The sequence below is a fragment of the Guillardia theta genome, assembly GCF_000315625.1.
Source record: "Guillardia theta CCMP2712 unplaced genomic scaffold GUITHscaffold_24, whole genome shotgun sequence".
Taxonomy (NCBI): domain Eukaryota; class Cryptophyceae; order Pyrenomonadales; family Geminigeraceae; genus Guillardia; species Guillardia theta.
The window spans coordinates 503,996-517,339 of NW_005434650.1; the positions used below are offsets into that span (position 1 = coordinate 503,996).

General features: G+C 51.1%; 4 protein-coding genes across 4 annotated transcripts; 3 read left to right on the forward strand and 1 right to left on the reverse strand.

Moving 5' to 3' along the window:
* Positions 1-604: 604 nt before the first annotated feature.
* Positions 605-2,287, forward strand: GUITHDRAFT_106401 (hypothetical protein; the record flags this gene model as incomplete). The annotated part of the gene is made up of 1 exon (XM_005834774.1): positions 605-2,287. The coding sequence occupies one exon, from the start codon at positions 605-607 to the stop codon at positions 2,285-2,287; it is 1,683 nt and encodes a 560-aa protein (XP_005834831.1).
* Positions 2,288-4,696: 2,409 nt separating this feature from the next.
* Positions 4,697-5,265, reverse strand: GUITHDRAFT_69189 (hypothetical protein; the record flags this gene model as incomplete). Its single annotated transcript, XM_005834775.1, has 4 exons — positions 4,697-4,778; positions 4,823-4,915; positions 4,967-5,032; positions 5,102-5,265. 4 exons carry the CDS (start codon positions 5,263-5,265, stop codon positions 4,697-4,699), a joined length of 405 nt encoding a protein of 134 aa, XP_005834832.1.
* Positions 5,266-8,100: 2,835 nt separating this feature from the next.
* Positions 8,101-11,126, forward strand: GUITHDRAFT_106403 (hypothetical protein; the record flags this gene model as incomplete). Its single annotated transcript, XM_005834776.1, has 16 exons — positions 8,101-8,687; positions 8,859-9,106; positions 9,159-9,331; positions 9,380-9,447; positions 9,498-9,555; positions 9,745-9,806; positions 9,857-9,908; positions 10,047-10,106; positions 10,154-10,237; positions 10,289-10,374; positions 10,451-10,518; positions 10,565-10,614; positions 10,663-10,746; positions 10,797-10,912; positions 10,968-11,019; positions 11,076-11,126. The coding sequence occupies 16 exons, from the start codon at positions 8,101-8,103 to the stop codon at positions 11,124-11,126; spliced, it is 1,899 nt and encodes a 632-aa protein (XP_005834833.1).
* Positions 11,127-11,729: 603 nt separating this feature from the next.
* On the forward strand, positions 11,730-13,043 carry GUITHDRAFT_137228 (hypothetical protein; the record flags this gene model as incomplete). The annotated part of the gene is made up of 1 exon (XM_005834777.1): positions 11,730-13,043. One exon carries the CDS (start codon positions 11,730-11,732, stop codon positions 13,041-13,043), a length of 1,314 nt encoding a protein of 437 aa, XP_005834834.1.
* Between the last annotated feature and the right edge of the window lie 301 nt (positions 13,044-13,344).

A 13,344-nucleotide genomic window follows, 5' to 3' on the forward strand; every position in this document is an offset into this window, starting at 1 on the left:
CATCCGGGCCCGGGCCAGACCGAGTCGTCCCGATGTTCAACTTAATTTCATTCTTGGCAGCGAAGCATCCTATGAACATTTTCAAACACAACACTTCTGAACATCTGAAATTCTTTTCCTCTGTACATTATAGCTAGTCATATGATAATGGATGTATGATGAGACAACCTCAAACTGCTTTAGTCTACCATCACCTTTGAAATTCATTCCAACACGTCCATTACCACGAACAGTGTGGATTGAAAAAAATCTTTCGGATGCTGTCACCAATTTATCATCATCATATTGAGTAATGGCCAAAAGAAATCGAGAGCTGTTTGAGCAAGAGACGAATTCTCGTAGAGCAAGGCATCCTGGATGTAGAGCAAGAGATCAAAACCGTAGATCAAGCCATCACTCGTGTAGAGCAAGAGATCAAAACCGTAAATCAAGCCATCACTCGTGTAGAGCAAGAGATCAAAACCGTAAATCAAGCCATCACTCGTGTAGAGCAAGAGATCAAACCGTAGATCAAGCCATCACTCGTGTAGAGCAAGAGATCAAAACCGTAGATCAAGCCATCACTCGTGTAGAGCAAGAGATCAGCCAGGCACAAGACCCCGATATGAAGGCCTTCATTATCACTAATCACAAGAACCTTGTCGAAGACAAGAAACGGCTTCGAGACAAAGAGGCACAGCTTCGAGCTGACAAGAGACAGTTTCGAGGGGGAAAGCAGGAAGAGAAGCAGACATCATTTCCCTGGACAGAGTCAGAAGCTCGGTTTGACAGTATGGGATTTTGCATGGAGGAGAAATACTTCCGTCTAGATTGCTCCTACTTTATGGGCACAAGTGAAGACAACAGAGAGCAGCTTCTTCTCTACTGCCGAGCAGCCTTCCTGGAGCAGTTCCGTTTCCTGCGAAAGCAAGTGCTAGAGCAAGGTGCTCTTGGATGGATACAAGGCTCTCCAGGGACAGGGAAGACAACAACAACGCTTTCCTTTTGTATGACGCTGGATATGAACGAGTGGAGCTTCAAATACATCAGACTGAAGGCCAAAGACAACACATTTGTTGTGGCGGTTGAAGGCAATAAGAGAAAAACATGCTCTGTCGCCAAGGCTGAGAGGAAACAGTTGACACAGTTGCTTGAAGAGTTGTCAGGCGGCAAGAAGAGCCTCCTGGTACTCGACGGCTATTTGACACACCAAGAATATCATATCAAAGCTTTGGATGCTTGTATAATATGGCGGAATGCTGACAGGCAAAATCGACGTCTTGTGGTTGTGACGTCAATGGCTTCTCGAGGAAAGACCTACGAAGAAGAGGAGAAACACATGCAGCTGGAGCAGCACATAGTTCCATCATGGAGGATCGATGAATATCTAGATGCAGTGCAGCTCGACGAGTTTTACGACAAAGTGAAAGCCAATCTGGAGATGGATGTGGACGCAGACATTTTGGGTGTCAAAGTAACAAATGGGCCGAAATCGAAAGAACAGCGGGTGAATCATAAGCATTACCTCGCAGGTGCGTCATGTCGGTACATGTTCGACATAACTTCGGAGAAGGTCCTTGAGTACTTGGATCTTGCGTTTCAAAGAGCTCCAAACTTACAAGATCTTTTTCGGGGCAATGTAGGCGCTTCGGCAGCAGATATGACAAATCGGTTGATTGCTACTTTCGTAGTTCAGAAGAGGGTGGTCTGGTATCCTGTGAGTAAGTACGTAGCCAGCAATCTTACGGCGTCCGTTGGAGCAGTTGACATGCTGAGAAAGATGTTTACTACCTTCAAAGGCCCGCGAGCCATGCATGGACATCTTTTGGAGATGCTCTTTTTCGAGGAAGTCAGACGAGACCTGAGCATCACTTATGAAAAATCAAATCAGCCTGAAGTCTTGAAAGCATGTAATTTCGTTGTAAACTTCGATCCGTCACAACAGACTGACTTGCTACCTCACGAAAGGGTGTGTTACAAGCCAATCAGTGAATTTCAAGGTGGCTACGACGCATTGATTGTAGATCAAATCAAGAAGGTCGTACAGTTTTTCCAGATGACGGTGGCAATGGATCACTCTTTCAAGCTCTCGTACTTCTTGAGTGCTCTTGAGGCTCTCAGGATTCCGCCAGGTAGGACATGGACCATACGGATCGTTGTTGTCGTCCCGCCAGAGAATAGGTGGTCGTTTCGAATAGCCCCTGTCAAGGATGACGGGGCGCTGGAGCAGTACATGTGGACGAAATGGCTGGAACGGTCGATGGCCGAGGTGGCCAGTATTGATTTCGATCGAGGGTACATTGGATAGTGAAGAGTCGGGAAGCCAATCATCGTTGCTGGGCGCTACAGTCTTTGAATCATGAATTGGGGATATTGGCCGTGAATGGTTTTGCACATAGAGTGAGTTCTGATCTCATCGCATACCCTCTTTTCCCGTCCTGCTGCTTCACCCCCCCCTCACCGCCTGCCTCAGTATGACATTGGGGGAACTGTCCCCGCACCTTCTCCTCCTCCTCCTTTCTAGATATTTTTCCCGTAGATTTGCGCGTAGGTCACCTGCTATCACCTGCGTGCTGTTCATGTAGTGAAGCAACAAGGGTCATGGAGTCACCAGCACCTTTGCTCGATCCATCAGGATGTGCAGCTCAGCTCCATCTCTGGTAGAAACGAGACAAATCGGGCATAAGGACTTGTCTCGAGATTTTCGTCCTTGTTGCAATTCGCAGCTCTCTCGCAAAGGGGACAAAAATCTCCTGGACGGGTGAAGCGTCCTTCTCCAAGAGTTGCGAAGCATTTGGTGGACAGCACCTCACCAGCAATCTATTGTCTGCAGCTTGATCGAAGGCTGTCGTTGCGTCTGAAATAGTGCAGATGACTTTTTAGGATCATTCACATGTGAGATTGAGTGAAGAGGTGGGTGAGCTGGAGAAATGGGCGAGAAAAGTGCATTGAGTTACCTAGGTTCAAATCAGACCTGCTTAGATGGTCTCTCTCGTAAACAGTGGTGTAAGCAGTTCAGAATAGCACACTGACAATCATTGTAACACAGGGCAATATGCAGCGACTAAAGGCATTGATCTATGCAAGAGTAGGGTGAGAACGCCTCCCATGGAATCCAATGCTCCCACCAGTCAGTGACATTGTGACATTCAAGGTGAGCAGTGCAGGGATCAGTGGACATGGCCGTGGAGGAGAGAATGGGATAGGAGAGGAGAAGAAGGGAGGGGAGGGGAGCAGACAGAAGTAGAGGAGAGGGGCATTGTGTGAGCCAAGTGGACACATCCCGAGACCATTAACAAGAATATGTCATGATGAGGAAACAAGTTGATGAAGAAAGACTTGTATCATGCAATCTGTTGGTCAGTCACAACCGTGCTTCGACGCCATCGAACATCTAGATAGCAGGGCTTCTCTAGTCCTTTACGAGGCGACATGAGAGAACGAAAGCTCTCGTTGCCAATGTGGACTCAGCTTGAAGGACTGAGGTGATGCTCGTGAGAGTAGAAGGATGAAATCCCTCACTGCTCAACTAAAACGAGAGACTTGGATGGGATCGAACGAGGATGGGTCAACGTGCGGGGCGTTAAGTATCCGAGGATGGGTCAACGTGCGGGACGTGGAGCCCTGTCATGGTTGCCATTCAACTTTCCATCAAGTGCAAACAAAAGTTCAGCTTGCAGTTTCCTCGCGTCATCCATCTAAGGAAAGCAGAGATCTGCAACACCACGCTCGTCATGAGCGATAACCTCTCATATCATACCAGCACCGCAGTGTTTTCTATTCCAATTTTCCGATCTATCATCATGTCCTGAGGGTGTAAGGGCATCAGCTTACGTTCCTCGGCAGCATGCCTCAACATGCCAACAGTCGGCAGGAGCAAGCGAATGTCAACTTCTTGTTTCATTTCCTCCGGAGCTCCGTCGGAGTGGAGCGAGAGGTTGCTGTTGGGGGGGAATACAGTCAGAGATGCAGCTGCTCTCAGTAGAATCACCTCGATATGGTTGGGAGCGACTTGGAGCCTGCAGGAACAGCTGCGTTCCAAATCTTCCCTTTCCAAGTCTCTGGGGTCATTTTCTTGCTATCTGTCGATGTTTCCCTCATACCAGATCGGCTTCTTGATGTGCAAGTGCATCAACCTGGCCTAAGGTCTGACCGTCCCTGCGAGCCACCTGTCACATGGACTGAAGAGCTACTTGAATGTAATTTGTCGAGTGACTGACGTGACTCACGGACAGCCTTGACCATCCGATCTGCCCTCTCCGGGGGCCTCCGAGACCCTTCAAGTCATCGCTCTACCACCAGCACTCGAAAGCCCCGAGGCTGATCAGTGACTCGAAGTATGAGAGACGCCATGAAGGGACGTCGAGAGCACTGTGACGGCACCAGGGGACAGGAACATCAAGAGACGGGACTGAGTCTCTTGTCCGAGGATTGCTTCACTTTGCTATTCAAACAGAACAAGGGAGATCGGCCTAGCACATTCTTTGTACAATTCAAGAGCAGCTCTGTCGCAGTTCAAAGATCTTCATTCACAGTCGATTCACACTTAATTAAAACACAATCAATCATCACAATCATTCTTCGATTCACAGATAGCAATCGAATCCAAACTCGTACACCGATCCCCACGAAAGGAGATCGGCCTACCTTCAAGCCATGAAAGGTTCGATAGTCTCCGACCTTGGGAGTAAATCGTCAGAGGCTGTCAACGCATCAATCATCCTTGCCTGGCATGGAAGACAAGCGGAGTAATCTCTGCTCCAAACGGCCACAATGCAAGTTGTGCTAGCTTAATGTGCCTGAAGGACAAGTCAGCTGGTGTCGTTCAGTTGTGCATGCTTACTGCACAGCGAATGGAATCCCGATGATGGTGCACGTGTACAAGAACGCCCAGAACACATGCACGAGGGCTATCAGAATGCCCATCGGCAACCAGCTGAAGATTGATGTCAAGAAGAGATATTGCTCTTCAGCATGTTCTTCTTACATGACGTTTCCCAAGAACGTGCAAGGCTCAGCAGGTTCATACACAATCGATTGTCCGAAGGGAAATCTGAGGGTAAGAAAGGAGATGATGAGCCCGAAACATAGTGTAAGGTGGTGGCAGGGGGTAAAAACTCACAGGCTCAGACCCGAGAGCTTGAAGCACTGGTGCGCACATGGGATACCCACAATAGTGATACAGCACAGAAGTCCAGCGATCAACCAGACGATCGCAGACTGCAAACCCCCGAAGACTACCCACATAAAGTTTCCGAGCCAGCTCCATACACCCCTGCTTGACATGTCAAGAATAGCAAGGCTGCCAGCATCATGTAGCGACCTCCCATCTTCAATCTCTATCGTTATCCTCCTGGTGGAATATGGTACGTATTCCGGTGCTGACGGCTCGGGCACATCGAAAGACATCCTGACAGGCACCGCCGTCAGTCTGAAAACAGGAGAGTATCCACAAGCAATTGCACGTTTTTCAAATCAATTCCTGTCCTCCTGTCCTCCTGTCCTCCTGTCCTCCTGTCCTCCTGTCCTCCTGTCCTCCTGTCCTCCTGTCCTCCTGTCCTCCTGACTCGCAATCGCTCCCTGCCTCGACTCATTTTTGCTGGACGCATTTGTGCACGATTTGAGAACTTCAAACTTTGAGGTAAAACTTTCAGTTCGTTGTTGGTGAAACTTTCAACAAGAACTTCCAACAAAAATGAAAGTTTTAAGGAGATGAGGATGCGATGAGATGAGATGAGATGAGATGAGATGAGATGAGACGGGATGGGACGGGATGGGATGGGACGGGACGGGATGGGACGGGATGGGACGGGACGGGACGGGATGGGACGGGATGGGATGGGATGGGACGGGATGAGATGAGATGAGATGAGATGAGATGAGATGAGAAGCGAAACTTGTAGTTTCGTATTCAGAAAAGATGTTGTAATAAAAAAATCCGTTGAACCAAGCACAGTCAACGACCCAACAGGGTCAAGAAAGGATGTCATGCCTTTCTGTCACAAAGAAGCTGTTTAGCCGATCATGTTGACGATACCTAGAAGCAACGCACGGGAGGAAATTTTGATTGTATTCGAGTTCATAGCAATATTTTCTACATCATTTCTCATATTAAAAAATTACCAGCATGTGGTATCCAATCCTAAATTACATACAAGTACATGACGAGCCTGAGAGTTGAGTCCAACAAGTGCAAGGTAACATTTCAAGCAACTTCTGTCCCTTGGCCTTCCACTCGGCAAGTTCGTTGAAGTTGCCCAAGGTCCCGTGTGATCCTTCAATCTTGGCTGCTGATGCTTCCAAGGCCCCTCACCAGGTACCTCCCGTTGTTATCGATCGACTTGGTGCCATCGGCAGATCTCATTGCCAGCAACGCGTGGAAGTAGGGGCTACCAGCTTTTGTCCTTCCGAACGAATCGATTGATGGGGTCAGAGGCAAACTTCCAGGAATGCTCGTGAAACTCGATGCTGGTGCTCGAGAGACAAGAAGCTTTGTTTGCTCAGTCAGCACCGTCGTCGAAGAGGAATGAAATAGTGTTTCTTGCATGCTCGTTTCGAGGTGGATTGCAGAGGAGATTAGGAAGATATTGGGAGCAACGAGACAGGAGAAGAGAAAGAGTTGTGAAGAGCAGGAGATGTTTCGAATCTCGAGGGACGAGGAGGAGAGGTGGAGGTGGAGGGTGCGGGTGGAGGGGGAGGGTGCGGTTGCTGATCCCCCGGAAGACTTGAGGATTCGGGGGAAAAGGGCTACATTGCGAGAGTTTGTGGAAAGGACACGATTTTGAGGCGTTTGAACTCTTGAACACTCTTCTAGAAGATATGTCAGCGTGATCGATCTCGAGAAGATGCGAAAACACATCGTTCTGTATCCGTTTGTCACACTGTTGAACGGAGCACCGGCTGTCACCAGCGGCCGCTCCGACTGGCCGGGCGGGTCCGACGGTCCCGGGCCGGGCCCGCGACCGCGGCACTGCCCGGCCTCATTCTTCTTTACTCAAAGTTAAGTTAAAAATCAGTACGAGGACAATAATGAGAGTCGAGGAGGCTTGACCCTGACACTGTCGCACAGGCCAAACGGCTCCGAGTTCCGAAGCAAGTTCGCCTCAACCCACTGCAACCACGGCCCGATGAGTATGATTCGGAATTCGGGTCACTGAAGCCTCCGAGGCTCTGGATTTTTAACTTATCTTTCCGCCGTACCGGACCCTTTACTCAAAGTTAAGTGAAAAATCATTACGTATCTTTCAATGTGAGTAAAAAGAATTCGGTCAGTCAATCATCGCGGCCCGCTGATCCGGAACTTCGAAGCCTCCCAGTCCGAGCCCACCGGGCCCGGGGGGCAGGCGGCCCGCTAAAAAAACCAAAAAAGAATCTAAAAAGAAATGTAAGGAGTAAAATACTTTGGGGGAGCGCGTGACCACCCCACCCTGTTTCTGACTGGACAAGGACAGATATATCACCCAAAAGACCCGGTTCTTTGAGAGCATTATCGCTTACAAAGGGCGGGTGACGGATATGTCGGAGCATGGGGTGGGGTATGTGCTCAATGAAGAGTATGCAGTCGGAAAACCTTGGAGGGGAGGGAGGGAGGGAGGGAGGGAGAGCAGGAGGGAGGGAGAGCAGGAGGAGGAGGAATGTTTGAATTGACTGAGAAAATTCTGATTGGTGTATTAGAATGGCCTAATTGGGATGAATTTTGCTGTAAAGCTTGTGAGGAGATAGTTTGCAGATGAAAGAGTTCAAATTTGCTTCATTGAGTGGGATAAAGGAAGTTCCCGAGATTTCCCACCTTCCTTCACCTTCTTACTTCTAAATCCCTTCTATTCTGTTGGAAAAAATCAGATCTTGGCTGACTTTCAAACAGCAGAGGTGATAGTCTATGAAAACATGATCAGCATCCAACTTAGTACCTTACTTGTGTTCGGCGTCTTTGGAGTATCTTCTGCAACAACGACATGTCTTCTTCCCCTGCTTGCAGGTTCAGATTCCAACTGCCACTGTCCGGACGTTTCGAAACAAGCTGAGCTGAAGCCAACGCGCAAGATATTTGCTAGCGCAAGGGGTGGCTCCTCCTGCATGGTCTCAGGGGGGAAGGTGAAGTGCTGGGGTGACAACTCCTACATGCAGTTTGGGAGTTCAGCTGCCGTGAACCCAGATGGCATCCTCTACACACTGGACATCAATGGGGAGCCCAAGAAAGTGATCGCAGGGGAGGGCTTTCTATGCGTGATCCTCGTGTCCGGCGATCTCTTCTGCTCGGGCTCGAATTCAGTCGGTCAGGCAGGGATCGGAGGGAAGAACTGGACCTTGAACATGGTGCAAGTGAACGTCGGTAAGGGGCTCGGGGTGGTCGACGCCGCCGCTGGAGCATGGCACACCTGCGCAATCCTCAACAACAGCCAGGTGAAGTGCTGGGGTTATCACACTGAGTCACTCCCAGCATGCGGCGTGGGCCCGGTGGCAGCCGACGAGTGGGCGCGGATCATGAAAGCCATGGGAGATGCCCTGCCCCCCGTGAGCCTGTCAGGAACACCTGTCTCCATCGCAGCAGGGAACTTCCATACCTGTGTCGTGCTTGCGGACGGCAACACCCAGTGCTGGGGGAGCAACTTTGTGGGAGAGCTGGGGTACGGGGTTGACGGGATAGTCGGCTTCACGAATGAGTCCATCCCCGTGGTTGAGCTTCCAGGCGATCTCTACGCCCTCAGGTGAGGCGGTCTCGCGTCTGCCTCCTCTGTCCCTGTTTTCCTCCTACCACTTTCCTTCGCTCCCTTCTCTCCCCCCTTCTTCTTTCCCCCCTCCCCCTCTCCCTCCCTCCTCCGCTTCTTCGCTCCTTCCTGCTTGCATTTCACCTCTCCTGATGACTTCCACTCCCTCAGAGTATGGGCTGGAGGATTCTCAACTTGCGTTCTGCTCTCGAACGGGAGAGTCGCTTGCTGGGGACAGAACTCTTGGGGAATGTTGGGGTACTCCGACAGCACCGATCGCGGATCAGACTACTCCTCGAGTTTCATGAAAGATTACTTTGTGATGGAAGGAGTTGAGGAGGTCGCCATTGGAAGTTCCTCCTTCTCCTGCTTCTTGTTGCAAGACCAGACCGTCCGATGTGTCGGCAACAACGACAAAGGTGAGGCAATTTCGCCTGCCGGGGAAGGTTTTCTGAGAATGTGATGGTGCAGGGCAACTTGGGAATGGTCAGCCGCTCGACAACTCCATGTTTCGCTACCTTGCGGAGCAGGAAGCATCGATGAATGGCCTGAAGGCGATCAAAGTTGTTGCAGGAATCGATCATGCATGTGCCGTCCTCGTGAACCTCAGCACTGTCTGCTGGGGAGGAAATCTTTACGGCCAGGTTGGAACAGGGAAGGTGGATCAAACCTCCGGAGCAGTTGTGACGCAGATCAAGGATGTAGCGGATCAGACTATGTTCGCCTCGTGTTTAAGCAACGCCTATTGCACTCTCCCGACGTGATTTGATTGTCAACTCGTTGCGAGGAAAATGAGAATTCTCGTTGCAGGCTCGGCAACGGAACCTTCTTGACGGGCAACAAGACGCTTGCGGGAGGGATAGCTCGGGTATCGATGATGCTGACAGGGTTGCTGCTTGTGGCGTTGAAAAATAATGAGGGAGAGGAGGAGGATGAGGGAGGGAGGGAGGGAGGGAGGGAGGGAGGGAGGGAGGAGGATGAGGAGGAGGCGGGTTTCTTGGCTTGTTGGCAGAGTGAAGATTGGTCAATGCTTGGGTTGTCCTGACACGATACGCAGGTGATGTGTGACAATGGCTTCACCTTTCAGAACGAGTCCAACACGGTCCTGATTCTCAACTGGTGAGTGAGGGAGCCCCGGAAGCGAACACCCCAGGTTGAACTTCTGCCAGTCTTAATTCAGGCCTGGGAAAGAATGCTACATGGGACAGGCTTCCTCCCAAGGTGTGGTCCCTGACTCTAACTTGTTTTATTCTCTTCTGGTTACCTTATCTTGCTCTACCTTTTGTTTCCCACTGTCCTTCTGCTGTATGCTCCCCTTGTCTTCTTCTGCATCGTTGCCTAGGGTGAAGTGCATATCAGTGTGTGAAGGAGCAACCTGTTGTCATCAAAACTTGTCCCAGCTCGTTGGGCTTGTCGATGGTGAGAAGTCAGTCGAGCGCATGGCGCGGATCTGACAGGTTGTTTAGAGAGGAGGAGGCTGCTTCCTCCCCATCAACAGCGGATGTCAGGCTTGGACTGATTGGGCTGGCTGGATCAATCGAAAGTCCCAGGTCTTGCAATTCGATCAGCATACTCTGTCGCTCATCATTGCTGGTTCCTAGGCTGCATACATGTCATGGTGTATGGAGCAAGATTGCAGTCAGAGCCTGGAAACTGCATCGAACTGGCACCCGTACGCCGGTTGCAGGTGAGCAGTGGTTTGTTGCCACATTGATCTCTAGAGGATGTTGTACTGCTCCGGTCTGACGTGTCAAACTGATCAGGTACGTCGATGCCAACGGATTCTGCATGAAGTATGAGTCTGCGCAGGAGTACTGTGTGAAGAATCCAGGTAATCGTTTGAGATGTCAACACATCAACACTGACTTGACCTTCAGAAAACATCTACTGCAAGGACGGAGGTCTTAAATGGGCTCTACAGCCGCTGGTGCGATATTTCTTCTTCCTTTTTTCTTGTCTCACATGGCGTTTCAAGGGCAACGCCTCCCACCAACCCTCCCAGTGGTACCCCAAGAGTGACGTCTCCTACTACGATTCCTCCAAGACCTTTAGCTGCTCGGTGCCTCTCGTTTCTGTCCTTCCATTCAGCCTGACTTGAGTCTGCCCCAGTGCCTGAAGCAGTGCCGATGCCATGGCAGCTACGGCGACGTAGAGTGCGATTGCTACAGCAAACTGGATCTGCCTTCAGGCTCCGTCGTCCGCACGGATTTCTCCCCAGTCGGCGCGTGAGTTGTCCCATGTTGACTAAAGAGGCGGTTGGACTGAACTTGAACTTGTCAGGGGTGACTTTGGACGTATCAAGGAGATTTCCAAGTCAAGTTGGGCGTACCAGGTAAGATGATAATGTCTTGTAGCTGCATGGCGGTGCTGACCGTGTTGATCCGGCAGAAAACGTGCTCCTGTATGTGCGACAAGAGGAATTATTGGGATGACCGATAGTTGTTTGTAAACGTCCTTCATAAAAACATGGAGATGTCTCCATCAACCAGGATCACTGGCTTCACGGTGGGAGAAGACGTGAGGACTTGAAGCAGCACTGAGGAGGACTGGCGGAACCTTGGAGCAAGGAGGAGGAGGGTGTGTGGTAGTGAACTGGCAAACGACTCAGTCTTTTGAGCACTGATAGTTGAGTGATAGTGTTACAGAGGTAGCAGCGAGTTAGTGATAGTTACTCAGTAAGCAGATCTTTGAACACCTTTTCTGCCTTCGTCACTTCAACTAGTGATCTCTCCGAGGCTGGCTCGCTTGGAAGAGTAATGTAATGTTGCTCCCAGCTGGGAGATTAGGTTCATATTAGCGCGAGCAGCAGCAGGAAGAGGGAGAGAGGGAAGGGAAGGGAAGGGAAGAAGCGGAGGGAGGGAGGGAGGGAGGGAGGGAGGGAGGGAGGGAAGGGAGGTCAGTGAGGGTGCGAGGATGATGAAAGTATACATGAATGCCTCTCCCTTCACAAGACCACTTGTCAAATTATCTCCTATAGTTGTCTGTGCTGAGCTTGATCCCCCTGTTTTAGAACGTGATTCATGCCGCAGGTAAATACCAGTCATGGTTGTCGGGACATTCTTCTACCTCCCCATCTTCCTCTTCTTCTTCATGTCGGATGCAGCAGCAGCAACACCGGCAGCAGCAGCAGCCGGGAGGGACTGGGGAAACATCACCTTCGTCCACTGCGTCCAGCCTTACACATGGACGGAGCTTGTGCAGAACTACAAGACGAACAGCGTCTTCTTCAAGACTGGAGGGCTGGGAGAGCTGCAGAGGGAGGGGATCTATACATGGCAGTGCTTCAAGGATCACTACTGCGCTACAGGCCCCGAGGACCCCTGGTTCTGCTTCGTGTACGACGAGGTCACTAGCAAGTTCATCCCATGGGGGCCAAACAGTGAGCTGCAGCTCGTCGTGCCTAGCGAGAGGAAATGGGAGGGATGCTCGTCGGAGATCGAGGCTCTTTCCAGACAGATCCAGCAGCTCAAGAACGAGTCGTCCTCGCTCAGACCCTCTTCGTGTGCCGGCAGCAGGCTGTACATCGCCGCCAACTCCACCATCATGTGCAGCCCGGGCTTCGGGGGCAACTCGGACGTTGGGTGCAAGCTCTGCCAGGAAGGCACTTACAGCGCTGAGATGCACCTGTGCCATTCCTTGTCAGCCACCATCCTTATCGACGGGCACACAAGGGGGAACGCGGCTGGGACTTCAGTGTGGATCGGAGGGGGCCTGAAGTTGTACCACGACGCCTCGTCCGGTAGCGGGAATCCTGACCGGATGTCGTACATCCTCCTCAAGCTAGGCTCCGCCCCAGCGGGCTGCTCCCTGAGTGCAAACAGCATCACAAAGGCGCAGATGAAACTTTATAAGACGTGGGATGGAAGCGCCGATGGCTGGAGCTGCTCAGAGCACAAGTACCAGATCCGTTTGGCGTCTGTTGGGAACCTGTCGGTCTACGACTCTACCCAGGTGGTGAGCTACATCGAGCAGAACTTTCCGTACTCCAGCGGGAAGCAGACAGACAGTCAGGGGATGTACGTCCTCGACAACGGCCAGCGGATCTCTACCTACTTCGATCTCAGCACTACGATCAACGTGTGGTATGACATCGATGTCACCACCTTCATGAAGCAAGTCGTCCATCACTACGGGGACTCGCTCTCTGCCATCCTGTTGGAGTTGCGCTCTGTCAACGACGGCTGCTTGACCGCGCTCTCCGCCAGTGGGGCCACCAGCCCGATCTTCAACATCGCTCTCAGTGACAGCAACGACGATGACATGATCTCAGTGCCGACCTCTTGCGTGCCTTGTCCGCCGAACTTCACGTCTCCAGCAGGGAGCAGCAGCATTCAAGCATGTAAAGCAGCCAATTGACAGGCTAGATGTGACCTGTGCCGATGTATCTATGAACCATCAAGTTGGATGCCCGACGTATGCTAGTCATGAAGCGACAGATCACTGTAGAATGAATGAAACGTCCAATAGAATCTCCGAATCTTCTGATCGACAATGATAAAGAAAAAGCCTCCAAAGGAAGGTAGGTAGGTAGGGAGGTAGGTAGGTAGGGAGGGAGAGAGGGAGAGAGGGAGGGAGGGGAGGGAGGGAGGGAAGACGGGGAGGGAAGGAAGGGAGTGGAGTGGATGGATGGATGGATGGATGATGGATGGAGGAGAAG